This window comes from Bos indicus x Bos taurus, chromosome 29 (assembly GCF_003369695.1).
Source record: "Bos indicus x Bos taurus breed Angus x Brahman F1 hybrid chromosome 29, Bos_hybrid_MaternalHap_v2.0, whole genome shotgun sequence".
NCBI classification, from domain to species: Eukaryota; Metazoa; Chordata; class Mammalia; order Artiodactyla; family Bovidae; genus Bos; species Bos indicus x Bos taurus.
Window position 1 is genome coordinate 5605269 of NC_040104.1, and position 21486 is coordinate 5626754.

Genomic DNA, 21486 nt, shown 5'->3' on the forward strand with positions numbered 1-21486 from the left:
CCTGGATGTATGCGACTCGGGAGCCCCGTAACCCAAACAGCCACCAAATAAACCCATGTTTCCTCCCGGTGAACTGTGTGGCAGAGGGGACTGGGAGACCGCAGACACTGAGAAAACCCTTGAAGGCCGCCCGTGTCTTGGTGGGGGGTTGGGGGGGCAGGGAGTAGAAGGTGGACAAGGAGGTCTTCCTGGAAGAGCTGACATCCAAGCAGAGAGCACAGAGGAGTTGGGCAGAACAAGAAGGGCCAGAGGGCGCGCCCAGCGCGTGTGGGGAGGTCCCTGGAGGAGGACACATCAAGGGCATCAGAAGAGGACAAGGATGGCGGCACGGGGCCTGCGCAGGGCTGTGGCAGAGCCTCCCAAGGAAGGTTTCCCGTCCAGACTTGTGGGCCAGAGGGAGTCCGTGAAGGGGTTCAGGCTGAGGGCTGGCATGGTCCAGTGGGCTTTGGGAAGATCCGTGGGTGCACTGAGAAGGGCTGGGCCTGGGCGAAGAGGGTAGGTGATGGATGGCCCTGGGCACAGCCTTTATTTTAGTGTGTGGATTGGGGAGGCCTGTGGCGTCATCGAATCATCAGGAATTGCTCAGAGATGGGACTTGGGAGGTAGAAGGGAGGGTCCAGCTGGAGGCCTGGGAGTTCGGCAGCTGAATGACTGGGGACCGCTCCATAGCGTTGAAGTCCAGGAGGATGAGCAGGACAAGGAAGAGGATGAGCTCAGGGTGGGACATGGAGAAGGGAAGGTGCCCAGGGCCAACCACTTGGGGGACAGGAGCATGTTCAGAGCTCCTCAGGGCTCGAGCTGAAGGGAAGGAGAATCTACTGCGGGCATCTCATCAATCTTGCCTGGAGGGAGAGGTGGGGAGAGAGACAAGGGAGGCAGCCTTCCCCCGCCCGAATGAGGAGACAGGACGCTGGAGCTTAGAGTCAGCAATTATGTTCCAAATTTTAATCCTCACAGTGATCTCAGGAGATATTGTTTGTCACCTCCTCTCTACACCAGAGAGGGGGACAAGCTCAGAGAGGGCAGGAACAACCCAGGTCACAGCAGGTCCACAGCAGGGCATGGACCAGATGCCAGGACCCCTTCTGCACCCCTCCACAGAAAGAGAGGTCCCGAGAAGTGCCCACAGCTGCCCGACTCTCCTGGGACATAGGTGGCCACCCTGGGAGCCAGAGAGCAGGTTACACAGTCTCCCACGTGCCCACACCTTGGCCCATCCTGGTTGCGGGGCAGCTGAGGGCCTGAAAAGAGAAGCCCTGGGTGAGAGGAGGGCAAGCACTGGTCTGGACTGTGGCCTTGGCAGGTCCTTTCCCCCTGCATCGTGGATCCCAGGTCGTGTCTCCACCAGCCTCAGGTGGCCACGGCAGCGGACTCATGGGCGTGGGGTGGGAGGGACGCTCAGTGCCCCGCGCCTGGGGTGGGCTCACAGCAGGGTGCAGCTGCAGCTGCGGGTCTCCATGGCCATCAGCAGCACCCTCAGGTTGCGCGGAGTGTGGGGCGGGTAGCGGATGGCGTAGATCTTCTCCAGCCCGGGGCGGCGCAGCAGGCAGGCGCGGTGGTGGGAGAAGGTGTCGAAGGAGAACTTGCCGTGGTAATTGCCCATCCCACTGCTGCCTGCAGAGGGATAGGGGGCACGGCAGTCAGGCCCCCAGTGGCCGGCCAAGGGGCGTCAGACACACCTGGGCTCTGCCGGTCACAGGGTATGACCTGAGTGGGCCGCTTCATCCCCCGAGCCTTGGTTTCCCCACATGTAAAGTGGGCTAATCATGAGATGCTATGGGTAAAGGGCTTAGCCCCACCCTGGCATCAGCACCCAGTCAAATAAATGTTGAGGACTCCAGGTCTGGGGCAAGATGGGTGGACAGTGGGTGAGTGGGTTCCAGGGGTGGGGGGAGGGATGGATTGGGGGTTTGGGGTTAACTGCACACTATAGAAACTAGGCAACAGGGACCTACTGTGTAGCACAGGGAACTATATACAATACTTATAATAACCTATAATGGAAAAGAATCTGAAAACGTGTGCGTGTGTATGTGTTAGTTGCTTAGTCATGTTCAACTCTTTGAGACCCCACGAACTGTAGCCCACCAGGCTTCTCTGTTCATGGAATCCTCCAGACAAGAATACTGGAGTGGATTGCCATTCCCTTCTCCAGAAGATCTTCCCAACCCAGGGATGGAACCCTGGTCTCCTGCATTGCAGGCAGATTCTTTACCATTTGAGCTACAGGGAAGTCCTGTGTGTGTGTGTGTGTGTGTGTGTGTAAAACTGAATTGCTGAAACCAACACATTATTGTAAATCAAATATACTTCAGTTAAAAAAGAGGGAGACAAGATGGAAAGTAAAGAAAGCAACCCCGCAGTGGATTCTGGGGTGACTCCCTAGGTTTGAATCCCAGCTTTGAACTGGCAAGTGACTTTGCCTTGGTATCCTCGTGACATGGGGGAACAGTGGCACCACCTTCTAGAGTCGCAGGGACAAGTGTTCAGCCCTATAGATACAGCAAGTGCTGTGTTGAGTCCACAGTGTCTAGGTAGGGAGACAGTCAAGGACCAGGCAGTAGGAAGTCCCGGGGATGCAGCCTGGTGGAAGCAGGGGCAGTCTGAGAGGGCTTCCTGGAGTGGGTGAGGCCTGAGGGATATGGCATTGACCAAATAAAGTGGGCGTGTGGGGGCAGGAAGGCCCCAGACTGAGGGACAACTCGAGAGAGCGTTGGAGGTGGGTGACCTGGATGTGCTGGGACTCAGGTCAAGCTCCGTGTGGCTGGGGCAGCAGCTAGGGAAACAGGAGAGGAGGCTGGAGCAGGATTCCACGGCCAGGCCAGGCAGGGCAGGCCTCTGGAAGCCGAGTCAGGGTCCTGTGGCTCCATCAGGGGCTGGGAGTTATGGGGGGCTTCATCAGGGGAGTAAGAGGACCGGGTTCCCCCACTGACAGATCCACTCACTTCCCTGAAGAGGAGCGACTGGGACTGGAGGTGGGGAGCCAGGCAGGCTGGGGATGGGGCTTCCAGAAGGGGGCCGGCCTGTGCCCAGCCCTGGGAGGGCCTGGGAGGGCCTGGGACGACCAGGGCAGCCTGCCAGGCCCTGCTGGTCATTTACTCCGGTGCCCAGTGGGCCCTCTCCTCCCCTGAGGAGGAGGTCTCTCAGAGAGGGGCCGTGGTGGCCCCACATCATACAGCCGTCGGGCTTGCTGGGGCCAGCCTCAGAGGCCAGGACCTTGCAGCCGGCCTGGGGGCTGCTAGGGCCTGGTGGAGTGGGGAGCTGACAGCAGCCCCCTGTCTCCATCATGGACCCGAGGGGGTGCGGGAGGGCTTGAAGGAGCCGCGTGTAGCCGCATGTGGCATAGAGAGCACACCTGGGCTGCCCTGTGTGTGCCACCAGGCCGGCCGGGGAGAAAAGCTGCAGCAAGCACCGCGGACGGACCTCACGGTGATGCTGAAAACAACGTAAGCTGTGTGTCTGCGGGTCTGCCTGCGGAGGGAAGTGCCAGGACCGGCGTGGAAGGTTCCACTCCAGGCTCTGTGGAGGGGAGTGGGGGGAGGTGAGAGCCGGCACCTACCCACTCCTCCGAAAGGCAGGCTGGCCAGGGTCAAGTGCATGAAGCCGTCGTTCCCGCAGAAGCCCCCGCTGCTGGTCTGGGCCAGGACCCGCTTGACCACCTGGCGGGGAAGCAGCGGTGAGGCTGGTAAGAGAGCTGCCGGGGCTCTACCTGGCCCCCTCGGGGTCCCAGGGCCCATGGCAGGGTCTGAGGCCACCATGTGATCTGAAGAGTAGCCTGCCACCCCCACGTCCCCACTGGAGACGTGTGTCTGGAGCCTCCCTTGAGTGTGGTCCACGCAGGCGGCTGCGGACACAGACTCAGGCTGGCAGGGGAGGCGGGAAACCCAGCTTCCTCCTGGGGACGTGGAGGGGCAGGTGATCAGGGAGATACCCCGGGAGGGATGTGAGGTGCCTGCTGGGTGTCCAGGAGGGCAGAGGTGAGTAGGAGGGACCCCCACCCACCCAGGGTGAAGGCCAAGTGGGGAGGCCGAGGGGCAGGGAAGCTGTGGAAGGCCTTGCGGACTGCACCACCGGGAGGACACTGAGATTTGTACTTTGGAAATATGAACTTGACCCCTGCTTGACTTAATGAAGGCCCTTCTTAGGTCTATGGACAATAAAGATTCAGTTTAGTCGCTCAGTCGTGTCCAACTCTTTGCAACCCCATGGACTGCAGCCCACCCAGCTTCCCTGTCCATCACCAAGATGAGTAGACACTAAAGAGTTGTTGCATAAAAACTTGGCTGTAGTTACAATGTGTGACCCTCAGGTCACAGCTAGATCAGGGCCTCCTGCAGAGTGGACCCCCATCCTCAGGATCAGAAAATCCCGTTGAGACCAGCAGTAAGGACAGCAGAAGGCGGAGCCGGGACCACCAGTGCTCAGTGAGGACCCAGGGCAGGGCACGCAGGGTGGGATGAGGGTTTGTGTCACCGCGTGTCCTGGAACAGTGCCAGGCAGTCAGAAAAGCTTGAAAGCCGATTGGCCAGATGACCCGCCTCCCTGCTTCCAAACACCTGTGCAGCACTTTCTTTTTTGACTGCTGTGTGCAGCATGTGGAATCTTGGTTCCCCGACCAGGGAGTGAAACCTGTGCCCCCTGCATTGGGAGCAGGTTTAACAGAGCCCTAACTACTGGACACCCAGGGAAGTTCCTGTGTAGCGTTTTCTAAAGTTAACATTACACAGATAAACAAGGGCTCCTTGGAGGAACAGCTGATTCTAGGGCCAGGCAGCTTGTAGACCCAGAAAGGAAGGAAGTGGTGGGAAAACCAAAGGATGGGCAGGTGTCTGGGACAGAGCAGCTCCCAGTGCCCAAAGGCCGGACAGGTCGAACGAAAATCAGGTGGTATTGGGGACAGGTTGAACAAGGAAACGAATCAGGTGGTATTGGGTTGTAACCCGGAAAATAAAGCAGATGCACTGGAGTCCATGCTGATATAAAGAATCAGGCTTCCCTGGTGGACCAGTGGTTAAGACTCCGTGCTTCCACTGCAGGAAGCACAGGTTCAGTTCCTGGTCAGAGAACTGAGATTGCACGTGCCACGTGGCGCGGCCAAGCAGAAAAAAGGCACTGATATAAAGAACCAAGCCAAGATTCCAGGTAGATGTTCCCCCTCCAGCAGGTAGAGCTTACTCTCACCCCCTTCCATTGAAGGTAGGCTAGACTTAGTGACTTGCTCTCACAGAACAGAATAAGGAAAGGGAAGAATAGACCTTGTGCCAGACCTAACCTTGGCCAGGGATGAAGGTTAACCTCACCAGTGATGCATGGATCTCATGGTCCCCTGAGGATGAGCAGAGATGGGCCCTTGACCCTGTGGGCTTCTTTCATGAGAGAAACAGCTGGCCACTGAGATGGGGGACATTCTGCAGGACAGATGGCCAGCACCCCGTTAAGCTGAGAGATGGCCACAAGGGGACCAGAGGAGCCATGGCAACTAAATGCAGCTGGGGACCCTGGCCTGGATCCTGGGGTGGAAAGAAAAACTGGCAAAATCTGTCTAAAGTCTAGAGTGTGGTTGAGAGCAATGTGCCAATGTCAGTTTCTTAGTTTTGACCAACGTAAGGGGAGAAACTGGAGTATAGGGGCCTTCCCTGGACTCTCTGCAACTTTTCTGTAAATCTAAAATTATTCCAAAATTAGAAGTTTGTTTTAGAAAAGCCTTTCTAGGACTTCCCTGGTGGCCCACTGGGTAAGACTCCATGCTCCCAGTGCAGGAGATCTGTGTTCCATCCCTGATCAGAGAACTAGATCCCACATGCCTGCTGCAACTAAGAACTTGCATGCCACAACTGAGACCTGACACAGCCTAAATAAATAAATATAAATAAAAAGTAAAATTTAGAAAAGCATTGTCCAGGGGAATCCCCTGGAGGGTCAGTGGTTAGGACTCTGCGCTTCCACTGCAGAGGGCATGAGTTTGAGCCCTGATTGGGAACTAAGACACTGCATGCTGCACGGCACTCCGGTGAGTGGGGGGAAGCATTGCCCAGTCTATGAGGCATCTCAGGAGGGCTGGGGGTGGGGGACGTGTGTCCTGAGCTGGAGATGGCTGGCCACATGCATGTGAGCCTCCCAAAGGGCCCCCAGGGAGGGGCAGGGGACCAGGGCTCACTCTTGGGTCTGCGTGTTCTGGTCATCCATCCCCCCTCAGTCATCCCATCCCGTGTTGTGTGTGCCTTCCACGAGCCAAGCACTGAAGGGGACACTGTGGTCACCAGGCCGAGATGATGCAAGAGAGGCCAGGCCTGACCTAGAGAGGATGCTGGACCCTAGAGGAGACCCTGGGGAGCTGCCCACTAAAGGCCCAGGAGAACGTGGCCTAGACTGAAAGGCAAAAGGGAGGCCCTGCTGCCCCCAGGAGAAAGGAGAGAGACAGAGCCAAGCGTGCCACCTGTCAGTGCCCCCGAGGGACCAAGAACCCCTGCCCTCCTGCCAGGCCCATTGGTCCACTCTGGTCCTGTAGCCATCGCCCTCTGCTGACCCTACTCCAGTCTCCACTGCGGCCACCTGCCCCCACCTGCGTCCAGCCCTACCTGGCTGCTGTTGGAGAAGGCGTACAGGGCCAGGGGCTTCTCCCGACGGTTGATGAAGTCGATGGCCTGGCCCAGGCTCCTCACGTTCACGATAGGTAGGATGGGCCCAAAGATTTCCTCCTGCATCACCGGATCGGTCTCCTGCACGTCCACCAGCACCGTGGGGGCTGCCCGGGACAGGGGCCGGCTCAGCCCAGGGGCGGGGCCTCTGGCGGGCGGGGCCTCTGGCGGGCGGGGCCTCTGGCGGGCGGGGCCTCTGGTGGGCGGGCCTTCTGGTGGGCGGGGCCCGCGGGCTGTCAGGGCTCAGGGACCCGGATGTCCCAGGGACGGTACTCTCCCCGCAGCCCCTGGGAAGTGACCACGAGGGGCTCCCCAGCCTGACCGGGCCCGTGGGGCTCAGAGAACCACTCAGCCTTAGTCTCACAGTCAGAGGGTGATCCGATCTTAGATCCCAGAGCCTGAGGCTCCAGGTCCCAGCCTGTTAGACCCTCCGAGTCTTTCAGCCCAGGAGACCAGGGTTCTTTGTTGACAGCAGAGCAGACGCTCAGGACGGGCAGTGGGAGCTGAGAACCGGAATCGTGGGCGTGTAGCACTGGGGGTCGTGTGGCCCGTGGAGAAGCTGATCTTGGGGCTGAAGTTGGGAACCTGAGCCTACAACTCTGGGGTCTGAGCTTGGAGAACTTTGGCCAGAGTGTGGAGTCGTGGGGTCGCGGGCTCAGACCCCAGGAACAGGAAACACCGGTGTCACGAAGTCATGGCACCAGGCTGGGCTGTAGCGGTGGGGTCGGGGGAGCCTCAGAGCCCAGACTCGGGGCCCAGCTGTGACCCCCGGCAAGTAGGGGTCTTCGCTGGGGTGGGGGTGGGAGTGGGGCACAGTGGCAGGGAGGGCGGGGCTCACCGATGTAGAGATCGCATTCGTCACTCTGGCCGCCGATGACCACGCGGCCACAGCTCAGCAGGCCCCGGAGCCGCTGGAAATGCTTCTGGCTGATGATGCGGCCCAGGTTTGGGGAGCTCTGGGGGTCGTCGCCATAGAAACGGGTGATGGCGCTCTGCAGGGCGGGCACCAGCTGCGCCTGCATCTCGGGACTGCACAGGACATAGTCGGGGGCCACGCAGGTCTGGCCGGCGTTGAAACAGCGAAAGAAGGCCACCCGGTTGGCCACGGTCTGGGGGTCGCAGTTGTCGTCCACGTAGCAGGGGTTCTTGCCTCCCAGCTCCAGCGTGACGGGCGTCAGGTGCTTGGCGGCGGCAGTCATGACAATCTTGCCAACTTGAGGGTTCCCTGGGCAAGGAAGGAAACCGAGTGGCTCTCCATCACTTGACTAGGCGGGCGGCCCCAGCCCAGGGCTGGGCACTCTCAAGGGGGGTCACTCCCTGCCCTGCACTTCCCTGGAGAGGCCTTTGAATGGGGTCTCACCTGGCCTTTCCTTGTCAGTTGCTGCTACACTGGGGCCTTCCTCCCATCATCTTCCCCCTACCCCCTGACCAGCCCCATACAGTGGAAGGTCCCGGCTCCCTCACCTGACTTGCCCACTTAGACGTCCAGGAACAGCGCCCCCCTCTACACCCCCTACAATGTCTCCCGGCTCCTGACCCCAGGCTGGGACCTGCAGGGACTCTTTCTAACCCACCCCTCTGCACCCTCCCTTCTTTCCACTGGCCTCTGAAAATGACCCCTGTGGCCCAAGGTCAGCATCCCACTCCAGCTGGTCAACATCTGGGTCTCCCCTCCCTCTGACCTGATGCGGCAGCCCTGGCACCCTCCCCGCCCAGGTCCCGGCCTCTTCTCTGTGTTGGTCTCACAGTCCCCTCCTCCGCTCAGCCACCCCAACCACTCCTGATGCCCCCGGGCCTTGAGACCCTCCTGCCCACGCCTGACCCAGGGTCCCACGCTGCCATTTGTGTCGCCATGACCCTGGTCTTTCTCCCAGCCACCACAGCCCGAGGGAGCCCGAGGCCCAGTCACCTCTCTGGTCTCACTTCCTCCTGCTTCCCTGTCCTTGGTCCCCTCTATCCAGGCCCCCTCACCCCCAGGGTGCCCTCCCCTGACCACAGGTCCTCCCTCAGGGCCTCCTGTCTTTGTCAAACACCTCCCCGACTATGAGGCCATCCTGACCAACTTCACCATGTGCCTTCCCACCTCTGCCCTGATCAACTTGGAATGGGCCCCATGACAACGCAGGAGACCTTGCCTTCCTACCCTGCTTCATCCCAAGGCCTGGCTGTGCTGGGCACGGTCTGCGCTCTAGTAAACGTTCAGTGAGCGAGCAAGTGAGTGAGTGAGTAGATGCTGCCCAGGCCACGTGCTGTGACAAAGGCTTTCATTCATCCACTTATCCTTAAGACAGGCCTGTGACTTGGGGATGGCCCCTGTCCCACTGGTAAGGAAACTGAGGCCTGGGCAAGTCAGGAGATGTGGCAGAGTGCCTTCTGATGGTCCGTCGGCCCCTGCACAGACTGCCTCAGGGGCCTGACCTGGACACTGGCCTCTGGGGTCTGCCTGCCTCGCCTCTGCACCCTCGGTCCTAAGGGGCCAGGGCCCAAAGCCCATTGAGCTTCGGGGTGTGGCAGTGGAAGGTGAGTGGAGGGTGGGTGGTGGGCCCCCACAGCTGCCTCCTCCTGGTATTCCCCCTGCCCTGGGAATCTGGAGGAACAGCTGAGGACCCTGCCTCTGCACTCCCCCCATCTCCTTCCCTGTCTGTTACAGTGGCGGTTGGCAGGCCTTGTCCCAGGCTCGCGGCAGGGTCTGGGGAGGAGAGAGGCCGAGACAGCCTCCCCGGCCAGGGACGAGGTGTGCTGTGGGGGAGGCAGGTCTGGCCTCCCTCCTCCAGGGCCTGGCCCACTGACATGGCTGTCTGCCTCCTCCATCCTTTCTTCTCTTCTGGGAACTCTGCCCTGGTCACCTGAAGCTAGGTGGTGTCTGGGCCCCATGGGCACATGCCAGGATGATGGCAGGTGACCTCTGGGGGCAAAATCCAGCCTGCCCCAACCCTGGCTAGTGAGGTGGGCACTGCATCTCTTTGTCACCCAAGTCTCCGGACCCTCATCCGTCCAGCCTTCCAGAAGGGCTGTGGGGTGGTGAGGGAGTGCCTGGCATAGCCGGAGCTCACTCAGCAAGGGCGGATGCTGTGACGTGTGAAACTGTGATTGGTGGAGAGGCCTGTTCCTTGGGATGGGGCCCAGCTCCCCAAGGGTCCCAGGGGTCCAGGGCCACTCTCCAGGCTGCTTGTCTTGGAGCCAAGCGCACCCTCCAGAGCTCACCCCCGTGTCCTCCCTGGCTGGCTGTCTACCTCTGTCCTCTGAGCCTCTCTCCAGCAGCTGGGGACAAGGCCCCGAGCTGGCCTCAGGCCTCTCGCTCCTCCCATCCCGCGCGGTCCCCCCCCACCTGCCCCCGGCAGCTGGCCCCTCACCCGTGAAGAATATGTAGTCGAACTTGTGCTCCAGCAGCCGCCCTGTCTCCTGGGGCCCACCCAGCACCACGGCAAAGCAGCTCTGTGAAGGGGGATGGACAAACGGAGGCTCCCTCTGGGGTCCCAGCCTGAGAGCCCAACGGGCTGCCTGCCTGCCTGGGGCCGCTCCCCCCTTGCCTGGCCTGACCCAGTTATGCCAGGGCTCCAGCTGGGCTGGGTGGGGAGCAGGGAGCGCCCCAGGGGCACTGGACAGGGGCAGTACCAGCTCAGCACGTGTGAGGTTGGGGTCTGGCAGAGTTGGGGTGGGGACTGAGGTCAGGATGACCAGAGACAGACAGGGAGCCCCTGGGGACAGGCCCCACCCCTCTGTTTCACGCAGAGGGGAGCAGAGAAGCTGGTGACCTGGCCAAGGCCACACAACCCAGAGGAGGTCGGAACTCAGGTCCTGCCCCGGGCCCAGAGGGCCGGCCTGGCCCTGCTCGGCCCCAGTGTGGCTGCCTGGTCTGCACCGGGCCTGGCTCACCTGGTCCAGGTATCGGGGCAGCACCTCGGCCAGGACCTTCTCAGTGTTCTTGCTGATCTCTGAGGGTTTCAGCACCACGCAGTTCCCTGTGGGGCGGGGCGGGGTGGGGCGGGGAGAGGGCGGGGCCGTGTGTAGCCACGCCCCATCTCTATTTGGTCCTCACACACCTGCAGGGCAGGAGCCCACCTCACTCCCCCTCCAGGTGAAGAATACAGCTGGGCTAGGAGAGGTGCGGTGCCAGCCCCAAGGCCACACACATGGAAACCAGGCTGTCTTAGCCACCTGGTGCCAGGCCCCCCCAACTCCTCCCTGGCTCTGGGGATGGCTGTGAAGCCATGAGGCTGGGAGGGGATGGGCAGGGAGCAGGAAGGCAGAGGATCCCTCTCACCTGCTGCGAGGGCACCCACCAGGGGCCCCAGGCTCAGGTTCAGAGGATAGTTCCAGGGAGACAGGATGAGCACCAGGCCAAAGGGCTCCTTCCGGATGAAGGCCGAGTCCAGCTGCGTGGCCTGGGCCGGGGCCAGCGTGATGGAGAACGGTGAGGAGCTGAAACCCCAGCCCCTCAGCCACCCTCCACCCAGAGAGGTGTCCTGACCCCAGCGTCACTCACCAGGTTCTTGGACACTTTCTCATCCTTCATCCAGGTCCTCAGGTTCCTAAGGGCCAAGTTAATCTCGTTCTGGCTGATGCTGATTTCAGACACCTCTGCCTCGAAGGCTGACTGCAGGGTGGGTGGGGGAGAAAGGGCAGGGTCGGGACTGGGGTCAGGGACCCAGGATCCGCAGGTGGCCGGAGCCCTGGAGAGAGCTGGAGCCCTGGGAAGGGCAAAGCCTGCCTTATTGACTCATTCATTCATTCATTTATTCACTCCACGTTCACTGAATGCTTACAGAGTACGCGTCCCATTCCTGTGCTGGGGATGTAGCGGTGATGAAGCAGACAGGACCTGCCCCACAGAGCTGACGCTGTGGTGGGGGGCACAGTCCACGTGATGATGAGAATACTGACTACTCCATTAAGATGTGACAAGTGCAATAGAAGGATGAAACAGAGTTTCAGGGTGTGTGTGTGAGGGCCTGTGCATGTGTGTGTGTGTCTCTTTGCTCTATTTTACACAAGATGGTCAGTACCAGCCTCTGGGATGGCGTGACATTTGAGCAGTGAAGAAAGAAAGGAAGGCAGCAGATGGATACCTGGAGGCAGGATATTCCAAGCTGAGGGTATGGCATGTGCAAAGGCGCTGTGCAGCTTTGCTCTCTTCCTGGTTAGCAAGCAGGAGAGTGGGTGAGGTGATGAGGCCTAGCCACTGGGGTGGGGACTGTTGAGCAGAGCAGGGACAGGATCTAACTCAAGTTTGAACAAGACTGTCCATGTGGTCCCTGTGGCCTGCTTTGTGGATGTCAGTCTGCAGCAGACACGGAGGACAGGTGTCTCTGGATAATTGCCATCAGTTCCCATAGCCCAGGGGCCAAGGGCAGATTTCGAGGGCAGGAGGCAGAAAGAGGCAAAAGTCAATAGGGACACTGTCCTGATCTCTGCCAGCTGGCATGCCTGCCCCACCCCCACGAGGCGGGAGGGAGCCAGCATGCGGGCTGCAGGAAACTGGAGGCCATCGCCCGGGACACCAGAGCCAGGCTGTCCTCATGAATGAGACTCCGCTGTTACAGTGAGAGTGCCTTCCTGCCAGAGGTGAGGACAATGGGCCCAGGGGTGGCAGAGCTGAGTCTTGAGTGGGAAGGATGTGGGGACCCTGGAGCAGAAAGCCCTGTCCACCGGCCTGCTTCAGGCATGCCTTCTACTGTGTCTGTGTTCACAGGCCACACTCCTGCCCAGTGAGATCTCCTGTGACCTGTGTGAGGTTTGGGCCTGTTTAAGGGGCTTCTCTGGTGGCTCAGATGGTAAAGAATCCACCTGCAATGCAGGAGACCCAGGTTCGATCCCTGGGTTGGGAAGATCCCCTAGAGGAGGGCATGGCAACCCACTTCAGTACTCTTGCCTGGAGAATCCTATAAACAGAGGAACCTGGTGGGCTACAGTCCATGGGGTTGCAAATAGATGGACACAACTGAGCGACTAACATTTTCACTCTTTTCAAGGGATGATCTGGAAGAGTAGGTTGTTTTCAGCAGGGGCTGTGTGCCGTCAGGCAAGAACATGCCCTCTCTCAGTCACCTCTGAGGGTTACTGGGTGTGACCACCTGTACCGGGAAGGGCTGCTGGAAGTTAAGTGGGAGGATTCGTGCAGGGCAGACAGGGCAGTTGCTGCCTGCTGGGAGGGTGGGAACAGGGCTGGCCGAGACCAGAAGGAGGGACAGATTGGATTTCCTGGGCTGCTGCTACCTTTATGGGGCCCTGGCTCCTGAAACCTTGAGGGTTGGAGGCGGGAGGTGAAATCTGAGCTGTAGGGAGAAGAGGGACCAGATAGACCATCGGGTCAGGTGTCACAGAGGCGGCCAGGCCAGGCCAGCAGGTATGCAGGGAAGAGGCTCCGTGGGGGGAGCCCAATAAGCCAGGGTAGGAGATGAGAGTCCCCTCTGTCCTGGATCAGGTCCAGTGAGGGACACTCCACACAGGGAGGCAGAGCCAGGCCCCTTGGATGTCAGAGAGCTAAGGAGAGGATGCTCTGGCACCATGGTTTCATAAATGGGACAACAGATGATTCCAGAAACAGCTGATGAGGGAGCCCAGCTGTAGTCCCGGAGCATGGTGATAAATAGAAGGTTCAAGGACACTAAGAAAGGGGCTAGGCATCACCAGAAGGCCACGTCCTGAGGACAAGTCCTTGTGCCCAGCTTTTGCTGTCCCCACGGAATGGGGGTGCCCTGACCCATGACCTCAGATGCCAGGAAACCCCATAGTCTCTGAGTCCAGGCCTGCTCTGGAGCCAGGGTGGACACCCTGCTGGGTGTCTGCAGATCAGGTGGGTCCCAAGGAGGCTGCAGAGGCACCCCCAGGTCTGCCAGGGCTGACATCTCTCCCACAAACTGGGTGGAGCCAGCAGGCCCAGCAGAACAGCAAAGATGGCTGGAGGGCAGTAAGGGATGACTCCAGGGTTCCCTGGAGGGTTCTGCTCGTGGGCTCAGGAGGGGTGAAGAAGAGCTCGGTGCTCAGCATGAGCCAGTGTGGGACTGCTGCAGCCCCTGGGGACAGCGGCCGACATGCACCTTGGCCCTGTCCTGGTGTGAAGTGTCAGAATAGCACCTGACCAGCTGGCAAAGAGTCACAGCCTTGGAGGGTTACTGGTGGTGAAGGGCAGGGGGCACCAGTGTCCAAGGGTGAGTCTGGACACTGTGGCTTTGTGGCAAGCACAGGGATGTTTTGTCCAGAGAAGAAACTCGGGGACAGCTGTCTTGGGGCAGCGGCAGCCACATGGGGGGGCCCTACTGGCTGAGAAGGTGGGAGACTGACTACAAGGAAGGATATTTCTTGGGGTCCCGTCAAGGCTACTGCTGGAAACAGCAGGGACTGAGCCCCAGGCGTCCAGGATTTGGACAGAGGCCATGATGCCCACAGTACCTGGTGAAGCCGGAGTCCCCCCAACACACGCGGCCTCAGGGGTGCGACCCTCCTCTCCGGACCTCACCCCTCGTGTGTCTCCACCTCTTGCCCTCCCCTCCAGCCGCGCCGGCCTCCGTGCCGCTCCTCCAGCACAAACACACCAAGCACCTCCTGCCTCAGGGCCTTTGCGCGTGTTGGGCCCTCTGCCATTTCCCGCCTTGTCCCTGGGACCCTTCTCCCTCCCCCTTCACACATCACCATCTCCAGGAAACCTCCCTGACCCCCACATACCAAACAGCACCCTGACCCTGGCCCGCTCTCAACCCCTTCACACTGGGAGTGTCTCTCCATGGTATTTATCACCACCCAACACGCTTTGTATTTATTTACTGTCTAATTGTGTCTGTCCCCGGGGGGCCAGCTCCCTGGACTTGGTTTTATTTGTTGTATCCCCAGAGCCTAGAACAGGGCCTGGCACATAGTAAGTGTTCAATAAATAGAGTGGAGTGGGGGAATTCCCTGGCGGTCCAGTGGTTAGGACTCGGCGCTTTCACTGCCAAGGGCGCAGGTTGAATTCCCCGTCGGGGGACTAAAATCCCAAAAGCTGTTCGTGTGCGTGTTTGTGTGTGTGTGTGTGTGTGCGCGCGTGCATGCTAAATCGCGGTCCAACTCTTTGCAACCCACCAGACTTCTCTGTCTATGGAATTATTCAGGCAAGAATACACTGGAGTGGGTTGCCGTACCCTCCTCCAGGGGGTCTTCCCAACCCAGGGACCAAACCTGTGTCTCTTAAGTCTCCTGCGTTGGCAGGTGGGTTCTTTTCCACTAGCACCACCCGGGAAGCCCCAGATAGCAGTGGAGTGGAGGTGGAAATGAACGACTGGATGAATGCAGAAGAGTGGGTTCTGGTGCAGGAAAGGAGGTGGGTGTGACAGCTTTTAGTTCCCCTTCGTGGAGGATGCAGCTGTCTCCACCTTCGCTGCCCACCTGCCCACCCCTGCCCCCCTCCCTGCAATTCCCCTCCCCTCACCCCTGCCCTCTTCCCCTCACCCCTGCCCTCCCCCCCACCCCACCCCCACCCACCTTGTGCAGGTCCTGAGCCAGCGCCTCCTGCAGAAGCTGCTTGTTCTCTCGCAGGAAGCGGCTCAGGCCCTTCAGCTGGGCGGCCCGGAACTCGGCCGGCCGCGTGCGCCCCGAGACGAAGGCCTCCCGCAGCCGCTGCAGGGTGTCTGCAAAGGGGTCCATCCTGCCGAGCGGGGGGCAGCGTGGGTCGGGGTGCCCTCACTTCCGTGGCCCCCTCCCTGGCCCCTGCCCGCACCCAGATGGGCCCACGGACACCACCTCGGGGACTCATACGTAATCCCAGGGACCCGGGCTGCCCCACCTACACACACACACACCACACACAATCACACACAGGACACACTTAGACACCCACTACAGAACTACAGATCACGCCCCTCGGCCAGTGGACAGGAGGGCCCTGGACCCCAGGGCAGTCACGGGCCCAGGCCTGGGCTGGGGAACTGCTACTCCACAACCCCTAAGGGCGAGCAGGCAGCCGGGGGACCACGCGTCTTCCTGCCGCAGGGAAACGAGCCCCTAAGCCACAGCCCCTGCCCTGTTCCGCACTCCTCCCAGAGACGGCAGCCCTGAGCCCAGCAGGCCTGAGTGGAGCAACCGGGGGAGTGTGGCCACCAACGGCCGCTGCAGCCACTTCGTTGGGACATTCCTGACGCAGAATGCACTGCCACCCCCGGTCCCCAGGCAGGGGGCCCTGCCCGGGGAGGCCGGGCTGGTGGGCAGTGGCTCAGAGGCCGGGTGACAGGACCCCCCCTCCCTGTGGCCCAGCTCTGCAGCAAGATGGGGAAGGAAGAGCTCGCCTCCTACAGGTGCCGCGGCCCACCCCCCACTCCGCGGCCACGGTGCAGGAGGAACAGGGAGTGGGGGTGGCAAGCAGTGAGGGGCAGCCCGGCCCGCGTGCTGGCATCAGCCTGGGCCAGCAGGCTGGGTAGGGGCCCTGGCATTCCCTGGGGCCCCTGCCTGTTTACCTGAAGCTCACAAGAGGAGTGCTCTGACGCACTCGGTCCTCGGCCTGGTGCCAAGGACCCGTGGGGACCCTTTCCTCCTCCTCTTCTGACTCCCTTCCCTCGGGTCTCTGCTTGGCTGATGCCTCCTTCAGGCAGCCCACCATGATTACTCCCTTATACGTTCTCACAGTGGGCCCGCGACCGTGCTCCCCACCACACTGCATGTGTGTGAGGTGCTCAGTCATGTCCGACTCTTTGTGATTCCCATGGACTGTAGCCCACCAGACTCCTCTTTCCATGGACTGTTGCAGGCAAGAAACTGAAGTGGGTGGCCATTTCCTTCTCCAGGGGATCTTCCCGACCCTGGGATCAAAGCCGGGTCTCCTGCATTGCGGGCAGATTCTCCACCGTCTGAGCCACCAGGGAAGCCCACATGGTGTAGTACTTTGTGGTAAATACTGGTTTCCTTCCGTCCACTTCCCTGTCCCCACCCCCATCCCTCTCCTCTCCCACTGGACTGGGAGGCAGGGCCCCGCTTTGCCTTCTTAGCCCGTCATTTGGGTTTGTGCTCCCCATCTGTTAGGGTCTCCCTTCCACCTACCAGCTGACAGGGTTTTTTTTTTTTATCAAGGATGAGACCCTGCCTGCCAGTTCGGGGCCCAGGGAGTGGCATCAGTGCCCCCAGGCCTGCCAGCTACTGTTAAGTGGCCACTGCTGCCACAGCCCTAAGCTTTCTGGAGGGCTCCATGACCGCTAGGGCCAAGCTGCTCCAGCTGACAGGATGGCCTGGCCCGATAGACACCCTGCCGAGAGCTCGACGGGAGCCCTGCGCTGTCCCCATGCGTGATGGAGGCCAGACTGAGCCCATAGGCCTCCTGCTGCGATCAGGAGAAAGCATGCAGTGGTCTGGGCACAGGGCGGGTTCCATGTCCCCCAGAGAGGGTGACGGTGCCCCAGAGCGGGGACATTGTCAGGGCTACCCTCAAGCCCAGGCTTACCCTCCGCTCTGACCCTCCTCCTGGGAAGAAGGTATACCGGACAGAGGCCCAGGAGCCCAGAGCCTTGAGAGCCCCCCGGGCCACCTTGTGAGCTCAAACCCTGACCCAGCCTCTTCTGGCTGTGTGACCTTGGGCAAGTCACTCTTCTCTCTGCCTCAGTTTCCACATCTGTAAAATAGGGATGTCGATAGCACTTGCTCTGGAGAAGGAAACGGCAACACACTCCAGTATTCTTGTCTGGGAAATGCCATGGACAGAGGAGCCTGGCGGGCTACAGTCTGTGGAGTCACAGAGCTGGACACAACTGAGTGACTAAACCACCACCACCAGTAACACTTGCTACCATCCGGAGGATTGAATGACATATCACCCCGGGAAGTGGTGGCCGTTGCCCGCATAGTTAATGGTCAGCTGTGGTTATTGTTACCAAGTGCTCGACAAATATTTATCCCTGTTCCCTCCCCCGGCCCCCTCTCACCTTCAGATTCCTGCTGATGGATGCTGAGTGCGAACCACACCTGCCCCCTCCCTCCTCCGCAGGGTTCCTTTCCTAAGAGTCTCGGCAGAACCCACAAAAATGTGAGGCATCTGGCTTGAAGGGAGCATCTCCCAGTGCTGGGAGGGGCGGGGAGCTCTGCAGGGGTGGAGGTCTGGTTGGAACATTCCAGCAGCCTCTCCAGGCAACACTGAGGCCAACTCACACAATAGTACCCCCTGCAATTTGGTCAGGACCAAGTTCCCCCCGGGGGTGCCTGCTGGGGAGCGGGGAGCTTGACTCAAGCCACAGGAGCAGGTGAGCCAAGGCTACCTGCGGGGCCTGGAGCCTGAGGGGACCCTGGGCCTGCGACCTCACAAGGGAGCTGAGCAGCTGCTCTGGACATGCGTGCAGGGGTTCCTGCATCAGGGGGTCTGGGGGCCCTGGGCCCACCTCCCTGGGAGCTGTTAAGTCAGTCGATGTGACAAGGGACGGCTTGTTTCCCGGGGGCCCCGGGACCTTCCCTCAAGGCCAGGGGCCCGGGGGTGCGCTAGTAAGAATAAGAACGACCAGGCGGTGACACTGCAGGTACTGTGTCGGCAGCGGGGGCACCAGCAGTGGGTACAGCACGGTGTTCAGATGGCGTCCCTGAAGGAAGCTGAGGCCCCGGGCCCGTGGCATCAAGACACTGACAGGCAGGGTGGGCACTCAGGTCTGCTGCCTCCAAAGCAGCATCGGGAAGCCGCTGCTGCCCGGGCCCCGCCCCTGCGCCCTGCCTGGTCCTGCCGATGAGCTACCTCCCAGCCCTCACCCCTGTTCACCCTCTCGCACTTTCTACCTCGGTTTCCCTGTCTACACCACAGTCCCTCCAAAAGCATGCTCCCAGTATGCCGTGTCGGAGGCCCAAGGACCTGGGTCCAAATCCCAAGTTATCAGCTCGGGCCTCAGGCAGGTGGCTTGGCCTCCCTGTGGCTCACTTTTCCCTTCTGTGAAATGGGCACAATGCCTTTGTCTACCCTGTGGTGCTGGGAAGTGGTTGGTGCTAGGCTGAGCCCCGTGAGTGCTCATGAGGATGGTTCCTGATGATTGTTATTCAGACAAGACCGCAAAGGACGGCTGTGCTGACGGGGCCGAGGGGAGAAGATCCTGGGGTGGGAAACCAAGGAGACCTTGGCCCAGCGTGGACACCCGGGAGGCAAGGACATCAACTTGGGACCCCATGGGGGCAGGGAAGCAGAGCTGGCAAGAGCAACAGAGGTGACCTTGGTGGTCTGAGGGCCTGGGAAGCCCCTCGACCATAAGTGGAGGTCACAGGCCTGGCTTGAAAGCCCCACAGGCCCCAGTACTCTAGAGTCTCTAATCTGGCCTCACGCCTGGAGCCGTGTAGCCTTAACGTGGATTTTCCCAAGGTCTCCCGCACTCTATGCAGCAGCCCCCTCCCTTCCGTGGGGGCTGTAGGGAGCTGCGGACCAACCCTTGGCTGTGGGCTGAGCCAACCCCAGCCCCGCCGAACGGAGAGGCTGTGCCGGAGGCTGGACTCCCTGATCCTGGCGAGGTCCGTCTGACAACAGCTTCTCTGCGAGGCCGGGAGGGCGGGGCCCAGCTGACCTTTCTTCCTGGACGTTGGCAGGGTCCATTCCCAAGAATGTGATCACTCAAAACCACTCACAGTGAACCCCGCCCCAGCAGCGGATACGTGTGGCCAATGCCCAGGAAATGTGTTGTCAGATGGATGCTTGACACCGCACCCCCTTCACCCCAGGGACAGGGGTGTATTCCTTCCTGGGGCAGCTGGTCCAGAGCTGGGGCTCCTGGCTCCCTCAGTAACCCCAGCCCAGCTCAGACTCAGTACGGGTGCTGGCTGGCCTCAGGGACCCTCAGCTTCTCTCTTTCATCTCTGAGGTTGGGGCAAAGGGAAGTCCCTTCCTCCTCCTTCTTTCTCCCCAGGTAGGCAGAGCAGCTCTGAGAAGACAAAGCTAGCTTTTGCCTGCGACCGTGAGGAGTCAGGCCTGCCCTGACCCAGAGTCTCAACAACAGCCCAGAGTCCCCGCACCAGCCTGCCAGCAGGCCCCGGCCCTGATCACTGGCCACTGCATCCCAGCCGCCACAGAGTACCATACCTGAGGCCCTGCCCAGCTGCCCGTCTTCCTGGTCGGCCGCACTCTGCCCAGCTGCCCGCCCTGCCGTTATGAAATGTCCAGGGCTGGGCCGGCCCCTGGGGCGGGGCCACCCTGGCCTCGTGCCTGACTTTGACTCCAGGCTAGCTGGAGGCCAAAGGCTGAGATTTCACCAGCATTTCCCTCGGTGTGGGGGGGCCTCTAGGTCCTTCCCTGGACCACGAGAGAGGGCCAGGGCCCAGAGAGGGCCAGCACCAGACCAGCGCACACAGCAGGCCTCGAGGGAGCTCTGAGCTGAGGGTCCATCCCGAGGCCTTAGGGGGAAGGGTCCCAGGCCTGGCTGGAGGAGGAGGAGAGTCCAGGCAGTGGAATTCTGGTGTGGATGGGGGCTGCGGCCTGGAGTGGCAGAGAAAGCCTGCTCCCCACAACCCCCCCACCCCCGCCCCTCTAAGCCTCAGTTTCCCATCTGCAAAGTGAAGAGTTCAGATCCAAAGACAGCTGGAGTCCAGAAACACAACCTCAGGGCCCAGAAGGGCCGCAGGCTTCGTCCTGATGGCCACGTGTCTGTGTCCATCAGCACCGCCTCCCCCAGCACCCCATTCATGGCGCCTGTCACCCCTGCAACGTGACATTTTACAAGGAGGAGATGGAGGCCCGGGGGGAGGATCTGACCCCACATGGCACAGCGGCGGGCTGGGACCCACACGAGAAGGCTGTCACTCTGTACCGGCCCGGGCTGGTCTCCAGCCAACCCCTCCTAACCTCCTGGGAAAGAGCGCCGCCCTCTGCCCTCCAGCCGCCGTCGTGACAAGTGTGGCCGTGGAGGTTCCTGTGTGCCCGCTCCTCCGCGTCACCCCAGCCCCCATGCCCGCACACCTGTCAGAGCCAGCACAAAGGAGGAAGATCCCCCCACAGGTGCTGGTGTCAGACAGGCGGCTGATTAGGTTACAGGTGTGGGGACAGGTGTATCCTCCGTACCACCGCTCCAGGCTTGTCGCCCCGGGCTCACTGCTGCCCCTCCACCTTGGTGCCCTGGGTCTTGCCCAGGATCGTGGCCCAGGGCCTCTGGGCCAACTGGGCCCCCGGGAGATGCTCCTCACGGCCCCCACCCTCCCCGCGGCCCCTGCCTACCTGGGAGGGCAGGAGAGGCCTCCGGGCCCTCCTGCAGGATCTGGTAGCCCCCCAGAGGCTTCAGCCACTGGGATGGGGTAAGGGGCTGCTGGAGCCCCCGTCCTCTGCGTGGGATGGAGCCCCCAGCCGCTGCCTGTCACGTGGCTCGGCATGTGACAGCCCTGCCCTGCTGCCTGGAGCTGAGCCAGGCAGAGGCAGAGCCAGCGGCAGGCGGGGCAGGGCTGGAGCTGAGCCTGGCAGTGGTCAGCCTGGAACCAGGCCCAGAGAGGGGCAGTCACTGATCTAAGGCCACACAGCAAATCAGGGACCCACCTGGGGAGACACTGGTGGGTGGCAGGGGTATTGCAGGATCCTGAGGGGCCCCTCCCTGACCGGGGATCCCTCCTGCAGGGGTTACCCCTGAACTTGTCACGAATTCAGCCTGGGAAGTCCCCAGAGAGGACTGTCCTCCTGGCACAAGGGTCCTTACCTGGCCTGGGAGTGAAGCTCCCTGAGTCCTAAGGGGCACTGCCCCCTGGGGAGGAACAGGGGGCAACCCCCTCCCCTCTCTGGGTTGGATGCCTCGTGTTGATCCTTAAAGCTCCAGGGGCTCAGTGGGACCTGGGGTTACACCCTTGTCCCAGAGAGCTTGGGATAAATGGGGAGATATTGCCAAGGTACTACTGGGAGCCATTCTTGGAGCCAATCTGGTGGTGCAAGGGTCTTCTGAGGACCCAGGTCAGC

The 21486-nt window shown here is 61.0% G+C and overlaps 1 protein-coding gene across 5 annotated transcripts; it reads right to left on the reverse strand.

The window, feature by feature from the left end:
• Positions 1 to 917: 917 nt before the first annotated feature.
• On the reverse strand, positions 918 to 20901 carry ALDH3B1 (aldehyde dehydrogenase 3 family member B1). 5 transcript variants are annotated; one of them, XM_027532152.1, is made up of 10 exons: positions 20764 to 20900; positions 15096 to 15258; positions 11125 to 11235; positions 10903 to 11023; positions 10515 to 10600; positions 9992 to 10073; positions 7477 to 7863; positions 6579 to 6745; positions 3560 to 3659; positions 918 to 1614 (listed from the first exon to the last, which is right to left on the reverse strand). In XM_027532152.1, exons 2-10 carry the CDS (start codon positions 15255 to 15257, stop codon positions 1424 to 1426), a joined length of 1407 nt encoding a protein of 468 aa, XP_027387953.1. In that variant the 5' UTR covers position 15258; positions 20764 to 20900; the 3' UTR covers positions 918 to 1423. The 5 variants fall into 5 exon arrangements, with proteins under 5 accessions (XP_027387953.1, XP_027387954.1, XP_027387955.1 ...); XM_027532153.1 differs by lacking the exon at positions 20764 to 20900 and adding an exon at positions 19636 to 19733; XM_027532154.1 differs by lacking the exon at positions 20764 to 20900 and adding an exon at positions 17519 to 18241.
• Positions 20902 to 21486: the final 585 nt, after the last annotated feature.